We start from the raw sequence: 15111 nt of genomic DNA on the forward strand, positions 1-15111 counted from the left end.
AAATGTTCCTTGTAATTTTTTTCTTTTAGGGTGATCTTTACAGTTTTATGTTGTTTATGTGTGTGGCTTATTAATACCTCTCTCCCCATCCCCACCACTTGTTTGTAAATTTCATGAAATCGGAGAAGGTGTCTCTGTTGCTGACCACTGTATTTATAGCATGGCATTTAGTTCAATAAATATTTGTTAAATTAATGAGGCAATGGATAGATGAACCACGAAGAAGATCCCATTAGAAACAGAAAATGAATATGCACAAGATATATATCAAGAAGACTCTCGTTCAATTTATAATCATCAATTTTTCTAAATATTTTATTTTGAAACAATTTTAAACTTACACGTTGTACCCTTTATTCAGATGTTGATCATCTGAAATGATGCCCCATCACCCTAGAATTCTTCCAGTAGGTTTTCTACAAACAATGGAATTTTCTGTATAATTATAGCACAACTATTAACATCAGAAAATTATCATTGATACATGAATGCCATCTAATCCTTAGACTTCCCTCCCCCCAATTAAATTTCACCTGTTTTCTCAATAAGATCCTTAATAGCAAAAGGATTCATCTCAAACCACATGTCGTATTTGGTTAAGTCTCTCTAGACTATTTTAGCCAGGAACCATTTTGCAGTCTTTAACGTTCATGACTGTGACATTGGAAAATTATAGGACTCTTATTTTGTAGAATGGGTCTCAATTTGGAGTTGTCCCATGTGCCTTATGATTTGATTTGTTAGGCATCTTTGGCAGAAATATCACAGAAGTGATGTTTTGGTGACACATGATTTTGTTTGTTCTATTACTCATAATAGTAATTTTATCACTTAAGTTGATGTCTGTTAGTCTTTTCCATTGTAAAGTTACTCTTTTTCTGTGTGTAGTTACTTTTAAATTATGTAAATATCTTGTTCCTCATCAAGCTTTCAATGTTAATATCAGTATAGGACTGGTTTCCTATTTTACTCAGTGAGTTATAATTTGTTGCTATCATTATTGGACAGTCAAATTGCCCAAGATTTGGCCCATGGAATATGTTGATGCTGGCTTGTGTGTCCTTTTGACAAGTTCCCATCGGATTCAAGTGGCTGCCATTATCCTCCAGACCAAAAATCTGATCTTCCCTATTTTTAGTATAAACCTCTGCTGTGAATACTAGCCATATACTAGAAGCATGTATTTTTTTTCTCCACAGAGTTACTGAGTCCAGATAACATATGCAGCTTGTGATAGGTGCCCTCAGGGTATTTGAGCTCCATTTTAAACTTTTCTTGTCCCCCTCATCTATTAAATGAGGGTGTTAGCTTCAACTTGAAAATTTTATGAATCTGTGATTCATAATACATTTGATGAGTAGGGCCTAGAACACCTTGTCTTTCTTTGTATCTGTGCCTGGTACTGAGCATATTCTTAATACATCTTTGACTTTTACTTGGATATTATTAGAGGTTAGTGCCATTGGATGTTGGCTTCACTGTGGTAATTATATATTTTGATTGTCTATATTCAAGTGACATTATTGACAGTTCTTAGCATATTGTTTTATGTACATAAAGGTTTATCCTTTGGCTAATGACTAAATCCAACTCAAATATAGTCTTTCTATATCAGGTAGAGTAGATTGTGGTTTTATTCAGTCCAAATTACCTCATTTGATTTGATTCTTACTGGGGGCAACCTGTTTTGTTCAGATGGTTTTTATTATAGTCAGAATTTCCAAATATAGCTCTCTTCACTGTGACCACAATTAAGTGTCATTTTAAAAGTAATGTAAGAATACATTGTCTTTTATAAAATGAGAACACTTCAGATAAATCTAATGGGCCCTTTGATCTCAGCCTGAATGTTGTTCGACCTTACTATGGTTAACTGTTATTATGAGTTTTGTGTGTCTGGAGGAGATTGAGGTTTCAGATTGAAATGACTCACTGAATCCTAGAAAGAAATAAGAAAGACAAGAATCTTTTATATGTACCAGTGAAATGCATGCATTTCGAGTATAAAGAGGAAAATCTTAACATACTTTCCCTTTACATGAACTGATTACTTAATGTAATAATAACAACAGATAACCTTTATTAATTACCACATGCTAGGGCTTCTTCAAGCGCTAACACATGTGATACTCTTAATGCACACAACAAATGGCTTCATTTTACAGAAGAGGAAAAGGGGCATAAGTAGTTTAGTAATCTGCCCAGGATCATGCATTGATGTGATGAAGCTGGAATTCAAACCCAGGTAGTCTGGTTGCAGATTGCCTGCTATTAATGACTATGTTGTTCTGCGTGTGGAAAAATCAGGTTAGTATTGGACTTATCCTCTGTGGCACTGGAAGTTAGAGGACAGCCACATGTCTTTTGCAAAATATGTCGTTTGTCACTGCCAACAAACTACATCTTTTTGTATGTAGAAATCAGAAAATATGCTACCCCTGAGCACTCTTTGAGAAAAATAAATAAGGAAAATGATCTCAAGATAGAAGACTTAGAATTTACAAAATGTTAAGTAAAAATGTTCTAAAGGGAGTGATATGGGAGAAGCGAAAGTTAACTTGTATTGGTGGGATTGCTTCGTTATTTAATTTGATATAGTATCAGAGAAATATCAGTTAATCATACCTGTTGGGATGGGAAGCACAATAGAAAGCTTTCCAAATGACTGAAGAAGAAAAAGAAATGTGCAGACATGCAACCAAGCCAGTAAAATACCAAGGTAAAGAAGGGTAAGAAACATTTAATAAATTGTGGAAAGAAAATAAGATGGGAAGAATGAAATGAGATGTATGTATGTCTGTAACTAAATGTGAATGAGCTAAAATATCCTCAGAAATCAGATATTGAAAATTCCACAATTAGAGGAGGGAGGGAGAGAGACTGTGTGTGTGTGTGTGTGTGTGTGTGTGTGTGTGTGTGTGTGTGTATTAATTAAATGACAAATAAAAGTTGAAACTGAATGATTAGACAGGTAAACTAGGCAAATGCAAATAAAATAAAGCAAAAGAGATGATATTAATGTCAGACAGAAAAAGTCAAGTCAAAAGCACTGAATAGATGTGTATTTACGAGTACAAGTTACAATCCTTGAAGCTGCTATAATAATCACAAATCCTTTTTTATTGAGATATAATTGACATACAACATTATCATTTCAACATAATGATTTGATATTTGTATGCTTTGTGAAATGATCACCACACAGTTATAATTTTTTTTCTTGTGATGAGAACTTTTAAGACTGTTAACTTTCAAATATACCACATGAGTACAGCAATGTTAAATGTAGTCACCAGAGATTTTACAGATTTCCTTTTCTGTGATCCAAAATATTAGTAGAAATCAATGAAGAGTTGAACAAAGAAATGGGTACTTGGAAATTTGTGATATTCTTCCTAAAAAATCAAAATAAAAAAATACCCTGAAGAGAAAGAACATTTAAAACTGATGTTATAGATTATCTAGAACTGTGCTGTTCAATATGTTAGTGACTAGCCACATAACGGCTGTTTAAATGTACAAGTAATTTAAAATTTAGTTTTTTAGTGGCTCTAAGTTCACTTCTTGTGCCTAATAGCCACACATGGCTGGTGGCTGGCTGCCACATTGGACAGTACAGATATATGACATTTCCATTCTGGCAGAAAGTTCAATTGGACAGCTCTGATCTAGAAAGTAGTGCAAATGAGAACACTTTATTGACTTATGGGACATAGCTAACTATTATTTGGAGGAAAATTGAAAGCCTTTAGTACCTTGCATTATTTAAAATAAAAAAGACTGAAAATAAATTAAGTATTCAAGACACTAGAAAAACAAGAAAATAAGCCAAAAGAAAGAGAAGAAAATGATTTTTTTTAAATGCTGAAAATAATGAAATAGAAATAAAACGAAATACAGGAATACTGAAATAGATTTTAAAAAGTAGAGATTCTGAGCAGACTATAAATGTTGAAAAGGAAATTAAAAAATACTTATTAGTGGTACTCTCCAGCTGAATTATATTTACATTTTAAAAAATAGATTTTTGCTTTTATTTATTTTAGCAAATGATGGACAGCTTTTAAATATATTTTTCTGAAACTAGTGTAATCTTATACCAATACTTCGTAAAGGTAACTGTTTAAAAAATACTATTTTTAGATGCAAAAATTCTAAATGAGATTTTAGCTAATTTAATCATGCTAATAACAGAATAGTATTTTCTTGGAATACAAAGATTATTCACAGTAGGAAACCTATCAACATAATTTATTGCATCAAGACTAAAGGAGAAAAGCCATACGATTCTATTAGTGGATGCTGAAAAGACATTTGATAAAATAATTAAAACACTTAAGTGTAATAAGAATTATGGAAGAAACTACTCCAGTTATGGGAATAATCACAGCACCTACTACAGAGGGTTGTGAGGATTTAATGAATCAACACATGTCAAAATACTTAAGCAGTGACTGGCACATAGAAATTATTCAATGTTAGCTCTTTTTATTATTTAAATATGATAAAGTTGATACGTAAAAAAAAATTGATAAATATTTCATCTAATGGCAAAACAGTTTGATTAGAATTATGAACAAGACAGAGTTGTTTGTTCTTGCCCCTGTATTAAAAATCGTTTTTGAGGTTGTTTCATTTCTCTAAATACAATAACAATAGAAAATTAAGTAACTGATATAAATACTAAAAGAGAAGATAAAATATTTTAAATTACAAATGGTGTGATTTACATACCTAGAATACCCAAGAAACTACGGACTAATAAAATACTCAGAGATAAGTTTGACAAAACAGTTCTATAGCAAGAAAATTAAAATGATTATATTTTTAAGTTAGAATTTAAGGAAAGTCAAATCACATCTCAATAAAAATTGTCACCCTTTCTAAAACTAACATATGAATTTCAATAAGTCCAGTTAGAAACCTAGTACATTCTTTTATGAAACTGGATAAATGATTTAAAGTTCATGTGAGAAGTATATTTCTAAAACTGCCCAAGAAAATATACTATATAGTCAATCCTATTTTTTTGTTAACAGTCTCTCCTCCTCCTCCTCCCTGCTGTAAACAAATATTTGTATGAAGAAGGTTGAGGAAGAAAACAATCATGCCATTTTGGTGGCATTTTTTCCCTTATCTCATTGTAGATAATCCATGGAGAGCTAGAGGGGTGATCATACACTATTTCTTTATATATTATTTACTCTTTCACTCATTTTTAATCTAATATAGAAAAGGTAATAGAAAAATGTTTGGTAACTTTTCACTCATAAAAGCTGTAATCCTACTTTAGTTAAACTGGTTATTAAAGCATATCATTTGATTGACTTAGGAGATTTTAAAGAAATTTCTCAGATTTTTTTTTTTTTAATACATACTACAAACAGAAATTTGTTTTCTTTTAGCTTCCTGAATGTTTGGTGCTTTCTACAATGGCAAAATTAATTCTTAACTCAAAAATTCTGAAAAGAATTTTCTCTCTTCTTTTTCTGTCTTCATCAAAGGTATGCAACCACTTATGTATTCGGTTCAGGAAGCATTAAATGCCAGACCATGGTGGACTCGTGTGGGGACTGACATTTGTTACTATAAGTAAGTATTCTAAAAATAATAGGACATCGTCTTATAGAAGGGGCTATTAACTTCATTATTTCAGTTTAAAGATAAAAAATAATTATTGCATTCTTTAAATTGGGTTATGCTTTAGTATTTTTAAACTTTTATTAAACTTATTGGGGTGAAGTTGGTTATTAAAATTACATAGGTTTCAAGTGTACAATTTTATGATACATCATCTATATATTGCATTGATTACACCACCCAAAGTCAGTTCTCCTTGCATCACCATATATTTGACTCCCTTTAGAAGAGGTAGATATGCTTTGGTTTTACTTCTAACAGACTCCTTAAAATTTGAGATCCATTTACGGGGTATATTTAGTGGAAATACAGTGGACTCTTGAACAACTGCACAGGTCCACTTATATGGGGATTTTTTCAATAAATACCTGTAGTGTTTTTGATCCATGGTTGGGATTCCATAGATGCAAAAGCCTGACTGTATTCATTGATGTGTGCCGTATTACATACACAGGCGACTTGAGCTAATTTTGGTATCTGCAGGAGTTCTGGAACCAATCCCCCATGGATGCCAAGGGACAACTAGTGTAATGAAGTTTTGGGGGAGTCAAAGTTATACTTGGATTTTTGACTGTGAGGAGGTTGGTGCCCCTAACCTCCAAAGCTTTTCAATGGTCAGCTGTAAAATGTGTTTTATGTAGACTGATAGACTTAGGTACAAATCTTTGTCTCCACCACTTAAATAGCTATTTGTATGTGTTCTCTATTTTTTTAGCTTTAAAACTCTGGAAACTTCATTGAATAAAACTGGAATTAGAAATTCTAGGAAATAATTTACAGTGGCTTTTCGTTGTTCCCATGGTATCAAGTACAATTCTTATCTTTTCTCTTCTGCACATGAATATTTATCTCATTTTAATTTCCAAAATATTCTACCTGGAGATGTATTCCACAGTTGTGTCAGCTTATACAGTTCAACTTTGACTTCAAATGGTTATTTACTTATTGAGTTAGAAGTAAGTGCTAGAAATCATTTATTCCTTCAATGGAATGATTGCATTATTCTTCAAGTGCACTCTAAATAATTTAGGATTATCATATTCCTTGCTTCCCCTTTTGTTTCTGCATGTAATATGTTTCCAGATATCTATTGAAAGCAGTTGACACCCCTATTTCTTCTGTTGTTAATCTTAATTCTGACATTTTTGTTTAGGGGATTTTGACTTTTTATATTGTGCTTAACTAGCACTAATATAGTTTAGTTTTATCAGTTAGAAGAAGCCTTCTAAAATTAAACTCTTTTTAATGGTTTATGACAGGGATGTCCAAACTGCAGCCTGCGGGCCAACTGCGGCCTGCGATCCATTCTTAATTGGCCTGCAGCAAATTCCAAAAATATATTTAGTTTACTTAAATAAACCAGGTGAGGCAATACGTACTTCACCTTGAGTGAGTGACCCGGCTGTTTGTGTATTTTACCACATATGACCCTTGGTGAAAACCGTTGAAAAAAGTTTGGACACCCCTGGTTTATGACATGGCTTGGAAAAACCTAGGTCTTAAGTACTGTTACCTTCTGGGAAAGGAAATGTTCCTTGGAATTCACCTCAGTAGGGGTTTTCCTCCACTTCTATTAGCAAAATGAATAGTAAATAAATGAGGATCATCAGTTTAAGTTTATATGTAATTCATCTGTACCTGAGTAAATTTCATAATTTTGTAATAGTAGGCTAATACAAAAATACTCTCACCATTTATCTCTTTACAGAATGATTTAGACTGCTAAAGGGGGAAACCGTGTTTTTCAAAAAGTATTATTTCTTTCACATGTCTCTTCTTTTGCACAATAGAAATGATCAGTTAGTGAATGCTTTTCTTTTTCACATTGTAAAGTGAGTGGTCATGGCATGACAGGAGGTTGTTCTATTCTATGTGCAAGGCAAGATTTTCATTTGTTTAGTTTCATTTTTGTTTTTTCTTTTGGCTACTTCCAGATCTGGAATTGCAATTCAGTTTAATTCAGGATACATTTATGACACTTTCTATGTAACAAGCACTTTCCTAGTTGTTTTCCCAACGCCTGAAATCCAGATAGTGAGGAGTAAAGTTGACTATTTTTTCATTGTGTCTTAACTTTTCACATCAGCCAAGTCCTCCAGTGCTTGTTCATCTCATCTGTAAAATGAGAATAAAACTGCCTTTCACCCTATATGAGAGAATATAACCTATAAATTACCATATGGCTATAATGTGGTGGTATAAATACTTTCCAATCGGATGTTAAATTTTTGAAGGAAAGGAGTCGGTAGTGTGTAGTTCTGGAACTTCTCATTTTCTTCAACCTATAGCACCTGTCATTGAGTATGTGTTCAAGATATAAATGGCCAAGTTAATGAAGGCTAACAATTTGAAAATATCTCGATTGTTTCTGTGTGTGTATGAATAGTCTATAGGCCATGCTTTTCTTTAGTTTGTGGCTTAAATAACAAGGTGATTTGGAATTTTAGAAATTAAGTTGATAGACAAAGCTTTTTTAGCTCATCATATGTCAGTGGTATTTAAAGTACTGTCTAGTTTTAAATAAAACTCTATATTTTGGAAATCTTTAAACATTTACAAAAGCAAATAATAAGATAATGAGACCCCATGCATTCATCACCCAGTTTCAACAATGATCAATACATAGTTAGTTTTTAGTTATACTTTCATCTCAACCTCCACTCTGAATTTTTAAATACATTTCCAGATGTCATATTTTATCCATAAATACTTCAAAGGTTTTTGTGTTTTGGAGATACATATTTAAGACAACATAAATGCAATGCCATTATCACACCTAAGGAAATTTTTTAATATGATAAAATATCCAGTCAATGTTCAAATGTCCCCAATTATCTCATAAATGTTATTTTATAGTTGGTTTGTTTTAATCAAGGACCAATCAAGGACTACACATTGCATTTGATTTTTGTTGATACGTCTCTTAAGACTCTTTTATTTTATAGGCTTCCCTTTGTCTCTTATTTCTCCTTTATTTGTTGAAACTAGATCATTTGTCATGTAGGATTTTCCACATTTTGGATTTTGCTGATTGTATCCCTGTGGTGTTAATGAATTCTTCTCTCATTATTTCCTATAAACTAGCAGTTAAATCTAGAAACTTGATCAACTTCAGGTTTGATTTTTGGCAAGAATACTTAATAGATGGTACAGTGAATCAGGAAACATATCTTCTCTGGTTATTTCTTTTTTGTAATCTTAAGATTGATTAGTGAATCCATTGATTAGTGAATTACCGATCCATCTACTGCAAAGGCGTCCGTCAGCCTTTCATCTAATGGTTGTAGCACTACTGGTGACCATTGCCTACCAGTAATGTGTATGGCTATCAGAGAATAGGGTTCTAAAAATGTCATCGACGTATAGAGTATTTTAGCTCCCTTTAATTAGTAAATCCAGAAGTGAAAAGTAATTATGTTGCTCATAGCAGTTAACTGCTTTATTAGTACCAAGTCTGTTTTCATAGATTAAGTTACATTTTTTACAAACATGGTTTTCCTTTTTATTTCCCCTGAAGTTGTTTAACCAAATAGCAAGGAAAATCAAAATTTTTGTGTGGATGAGATAAATGTGTTTTATGCTTTTCTGTTGCAGAAATCACTTCTCAAGAAGTTCAGTTGCTGCAGGTGGGCAAAAGGGAAAATCCTACTATACAATTACATTCACCATCAATTTTCCACATAAAGATGATGTTTGCTACTTTGCTTATCACTATCCATATACGTATTCAACTTTGCAGGTGAGAACTCATTAAGTTGTATTATGACCATTATCCTATTATGTGCATATGTGTCAAGATAAATGAAGAAAACTTGCTTTAATATCTTATTAAAATAGGAAGATCCAGTGTTGAAGATTTTAGAGAACAATACAATATTTGTCGAAAACATTAAAGGGTATAAAATGAGAATGTAGCCTTTATATAATAGAAAGAAACACTAAGGAAATTTGACATGATTTTTACTTTCCATCTTTGGGTAGAAATCTATAGTTCTCTAAGATTCCACGATTTACAGATTTTTAACTAGGTGAGATTTCTACTTGTTTAATGAGAAGCATTGAATCTCATAGAAAATGTAACAATAGAAAATGTGGGGGCAATTTAAGTTTTTCTGTAGGGAATTAATTTCTTCCAGTGGTTTTATATGGACTCCTAGATCCAGATTACTTAGAATTTCGGGTATGAGTTGTTTTGTGGGTTCTTCAAGATGTTTGATTATTTGCATTGTAAAACAAAACAAAACAAATGAATTCAAGTATTTACTGTGGTAGATTTATTCTCAGAACAGAATATCTGTCCTAATGGTAAAGATCATAAAGGTATGATCAATTTACCCAGAAAGAAATTGGAGCACTGTGGTTAGAACCAAGCTTCCAAATTATTAAAGAGGGAAATATGAGAGACAACATAGTCCATAGAACAGAAGAGATATCAAGGCTGAGAACACAAAATGAGGCTTACTTCATTTTAGTAAATGTTGCAACCTTCAATAAAGGTGTAATCAGGTATCTTTCTGTGCTAAATAGCATAACACAACGTAGTATTAGAATATATAGTGTCATTATTTACATGGTTATGTTATTGTTCTTTACTGATGTTTACCTTTTTAATATATTTTTAATTCCCTACTGTCTTCTAATCCCATGACCTTTTCCAGACATGACCATTGTTTCTCACCTGGACTTCTGCCAACCTTTTTCTAACTGGTGTCCTAGAACTATACTTTTGTACCCTCTCGTCTTCATCAGTCTTTTTCCACACTGTAGCAAGAGGGCTCTTTGATGGCAAACCTAGTCATATAAATCCCCTGCTTAAAACTCCTTAGTGATTTTTCTAGCCATATAGAAAGTCTAAAATTCTTACCATGGTTCATTCAGTCATTTCTCTACTATCTTCCACAATTTTTGCCATACCCACATAGTGTGTGAACTATTATTTACTTAATATTCATCTTCAAACAGACTTTAAAATAATTCATTTTTAAAAGTTTATCCTCATCCTAAGGTAATATCCAGGGAATTACAGGTTTAATGCGGACTTTTTTCTAGTTCACAGTAAAATACATAGCTATTAAAATTTTTTTTAAAGATTATCCACACATAACTTAGTTATCTCAATACCAGTAGTACATATATTATGCTTTGGGAAAGACAGGCCCTTCATTCTGTGTTAAATTCTCTATAGCTCAGCCTTTCTTTCTGGTCTATTTTTAGGAATTTTTTTCAGTTCTTTGAAATGCCCTTCTTCTTTGTTGGTCTTCCTATACAGTTTCCTTCTGCCTGCAGCACTCTTCTCTATCCTCTTTACTCATCCTTTGGATCTCAATTTAAATGTTACTTTTTCTAGACCACCGTTCCTCACTGCCCAGACTTGGCTGGGTTCCCCTCCCCTTGCTACAAGCTATCACAGCACTCTGTATTTTCCCTAGGGTAGGGTCCATTTATTCATTATTATATCCCGAATGGCTGGTGCAGTTTCTGGCACAGAAGTAATGACTACACAGTAAATAGTGATTATGTGAATGAATATAGCAAAAGTTTGGAAATCAACTAAGTATCTTAGAATAAGGGATTAAACAATTTATTTTTGGTGTAACCATATACTAAAACCATTAAGACTTGTGTTTATAAAAGACACATGTTTAACATGTTTAATGATACGGTATAGTATTCATAATTATGAATATGTGCATGTATGTTTAAATTATTAAGTGATAAAAGCAGGCTATAAAAAGTCTTACATGTAATTATAGTTTTGTTTCGATACATTGGCATTTGTCAGAAGTAGTCTAAATGATGCAATTATTTGTGTTTTAAATTTTTTCTTTGTACTTTCTGTGTCTTCCAGACATTTCACAACGAACCTATATTAATCTTGAAATCAGGGAAAATTGTTAAAAAAAAATTGTCCTACATAATTTTTATTCTGCATAATTTAGATTGCTGTTGAAGTTCTATAGTCACTTCTAATTTCAAAATTGAGAACGCTTTGAAAACCAAAAGCTTTTTCATAACTCATTTGGCAGTAAAGCCTGGCCTAAACCGATGTGAGCTTATTTAGAATATTGATTCTACTTAGAGTGACTCTTTATATGTTTTGCTGCAGAAATAATAATGTGCTTATACAGGCTACTGCCGCTGACCCAGCTGGTGGCTTTGCACATTTAATGCTGTATCTATCCCCTTTCTCGAGTTCCCCAAATACTGACATTTGAACTACATCTAGCCCCCTGAGGGTCCCGGAGAAGGGATTAGGAATCTGATCCACTTTTAGTTATGTGGAGATCTAGATGCATTTATTTCTATTTATCCTAGGGAGTTTTTAAATGATTGTATACTTTGCTTTTAAATTTTTATCAAGATGCATCTTCAAAAATTGGAATCAGCACACAATCCTCAACAAATCTATTTTCGAAAAGATGTGTTATGTGAAACCCTGTCTGGAAACAGCTGTCCCTTGGTGACTATAACAGCAATGCCAGAGTCTAATTATTATGAACATATCTGTCAATTCAGTAAGTCTGTCTTCTTCACTCAAAGTACCAATCATTCTTACTTATTTTTCTTTGCTTCATATATATTTTATAAGGGCAGTAATACTAGAAATAGGCATCAGAAGTCTTGGTCCTGTTACTGTCTAGCCCTAGGCCTCAGTTTCCTCATCTCAAAAATAAGGGAGCTGTATGAGATGATCTTTAAGGTCTCTTTTGATACTAATATTCTGTAGTTCTTATCCTTGGACGTCGTACCCAAGGTGTAATACAACAAATTATTTTAAGACTTCATGTAATAAATACCATCAGAAAATAAATTTTAAAAAGTATTAAAAAATATATTAAAAAATTTATAGCTAATTTTATTTATAAATAAAACTACCAGAACCCTATCAAGTGTTTTGACACTAGCACCAAATAGCTACTTGTTTTTTTCTGCCATTTATTTTTTAAAAGTTGCCTCAGTTATACAGCTGTGATAGAAAAAAAAGAAAGCTGTTCTAATTTTGATAAGAAGGTAAAGTATTTTCAGGAAAGAGAAAGAGCTTGCTATGCATGAAAATATGAGCAAGGTGAGCTGAGTGCTATTTTTATAGATGTGTATATCTAAATGTATAGTGAAAATAGTTTTCTTTGTAAATCTCTGTGTTTGTCATAGTGACTATAAAACAGGGATAAGATTATATTTTCTTTTCCCCATGACTTTATGAAAAATAAATTTATATTTAAAACTTCCTTAACTACTTGTTCTTTATAAAACCAAGAACTAATTTTATATGTTATATTAATCATTGGGAAATAAGTGACTCAAATACTAGTTATTGTGCTATGTTCATATTATGAACTCCTTTAGGACACGGTTTATGTGGGTTTTATATGTTTCCTTTAAAGGGTCAATGCAGTGCTTGTTTATAGTAGGTACACGGTGAGTTCTGCTATGAATTTATATCAGAATTCCCAGTTGAGTAGAAATATTTCTAAAGCCCCAAAGTCAAGCATCATACTAACTTCTAGTAGCTGTTATTTTAATTTGAGATTTTATATGTACTTTAGGAAATCGCCCTTACGTTTTCTTATCTGCTCGGGTGCATCCTGGAGAAACCAATGCAAGTTGGGTAATGAAAGGAACATTGGAGTATCTCATGAGTAATAACCCTACTGCTCAGAGCTTACGAGAATGCTATATATTTAAAATTGTCCCCATGCTAAATCCAGATGGTGTCATCAATGGAAAGTAAGTTAAGCAATAGTTATAGAAATACCATAGATTATTGTGGTGGTCCTGTATAAACTTGTTGAAATAATATCATCCAGGTTAATTTGGAAAACAAATCTAGTGATTTTTTTCTAGAACAAAGAAATTTTGTGGGCAATTCATCTAAGATATTTTTAAATGAAAATATATTTTGTATATTAGTAATAGTATGATAGTTTGATAAATTCTGTATTTATTCATGAGAATATGTTTACATAAAATGTATGTCTTGCTTGAATTGTTTTAGAAAAATCAGTGTCAGGATATGAGAAAGATTTTTTTCCAACACTTTTTTTTTTTTTTAAACTTTTATTTATTTAGGTGTGTTTTTTCAGGACCCATCAGTTCCAAGTCAAGTAGTTATTTCAGTCTAATTGTGGAGGGTGCAGCTCACAGTGGCCCATGTGGGGATCAACCGGGCAACCTTGTTAAGAGCATGTGCTCTAACCAACTGAGCTAACCGGCCTCCCCGAGAAAGATTTTTTTAACACATCCTTTTCCTTTCTTTTTAAATTTGTCAATGGTATGATCTTAGTTTGTTGTAAATTTAGATCTTCTGAGATATCTTCTGATAGGGAGTATTGACTCCATCTGCTAATTTCTTTCTGATACGAGGAAGTATAGTTTCTGACACGAGGAAGTATAGTTTCTGACAGAGATAACTCTTTAGACAGGAGATACTAGAAGATAACTACTTTGTAAGTGGAGGTAGCTTGTTGTTAGTACAGTTCATTTGTTGTGGCAATTAGACATGGTCTTTTTAGTGCTTCTGAGAGATGGGATTTGACGTGAGCATCTCCAAAGTTGAGGGTACCGTATTTTATTTATTCAATAACGATAGCATGAACCTTTTATGCTATCACCTTTTGATTGTTTGCTTAAATTTTTGCTTACTGGCTTTAATACTTAATACCTACGATTAAATGAAAATGTATTTGAATTTTTACAAAAATATGTACTTATCTTTCTTAGAAGGGCCCAGCACACTTTTAATAGTAATCAATACAATCAAAATAGTATAATAAATGATTATTATGTAGTCAGAATGGAAAAATATGACAATTAATTTAATGGCGTATGGAACAAAACCCCAGAATTGAGCATTAATTTGTTTCTGTAGCTTGAAAGTTTTGACCTATAAATCTAAAAGCTCACTGCAGTTATAAATGCATGTAACACAAGATCTTGGATATAGCAAATGCTTAATGATTATTTGTTGACTAAAATATGCATTCTGTTGAGCCCACCATTTATACCCATTTGAAATATTTAGTGGAATAGATTCATAAAATTAAATCAAATGTATGTAAGAATTTATTGGTACCAGTGTTTGTCTATCATTGTATTTACATATGTGTAGTCACCGCTGCTCTTTAAGTGGAGAGGATTTGAATAGACAGTGGCAAAGTCCAAATCCAGATTTACATCCTACAATTTACCATGCTAAGGGGTTGCTACAGTACCTGGCTGCAGTAAAACGTTTACCACTGGTAAGTGGCAATATTTGTTTGTACTTTGTACGGTCAAGACATGATTTTGTTGGTTAGTGACTTAGTATTTTACACATTATTTTCTGGTTATAAAAGCTAAGTGTTAATTTCAGAAGCAGTTTCTTTAAAATATCTTTTCCTGTTATTAATCACTTGTGTATTAATTATGGTGTCAAATTAATACAATGTATTTATATTCTTATTTCATCAGATTTCATTTTTATAATTATCA

At 32.3% G+C, this 15111-nt stretch overlaps 1 protein-coding gene across 7 annotated transcripts in view; it reads left to right on the forward strand.

The window, feature by feature from the left end:
* The window catches only part of AGTPBP1 (ATP/GTP binding carboxypeptidase 1), a 149934-nt gene that overhangs the window by 102292 nt on the left and 32531 nt on the right, over positions 1-15111 (forward strand). For all 7 annotated transcript variants that reach the window (XR_012495819.2, XM_019750135.3, XM_019750132.3 and 4 more), the window contains 5 exons: positions 5505-5592; positions 9235-9379; positions 12002-12155; positions 13188-13368; positions 14750-14879. Coding sequence is in view for 6 of the 7 variants with exons in the window: in XM_019750135.3 (XP_019605694.3) it covers positions 5505-5592; positions 9235-9379; positions 12002-12155; positions 13188-13368; positions 14750-14879 (698 nt within the window). In the remaining variant the exon portion in view is untranslated. The remainder of the gene's footprint in view (positions 1-5504; positions 5593-9234; positions 9380-12001; positions 12156-13187; positions 13369-14749; positions 14880-15111) is intronic.

Source organism: Rhinolophus sinicus, chromosome 16, assembly GCF_057876585.1.
Source record: "Rhinolophus sinicus isolate RSI-liver-muscle chromosome 16, RSI-T2T, whole genome shotgun sequence".
Lineage (NCBI taxonomy): Eukaryota > Metazoa > Chordata > Mammalia > Chiroptera > Rhinolophidae > Rhinolophus > Rhinolophus sinicus.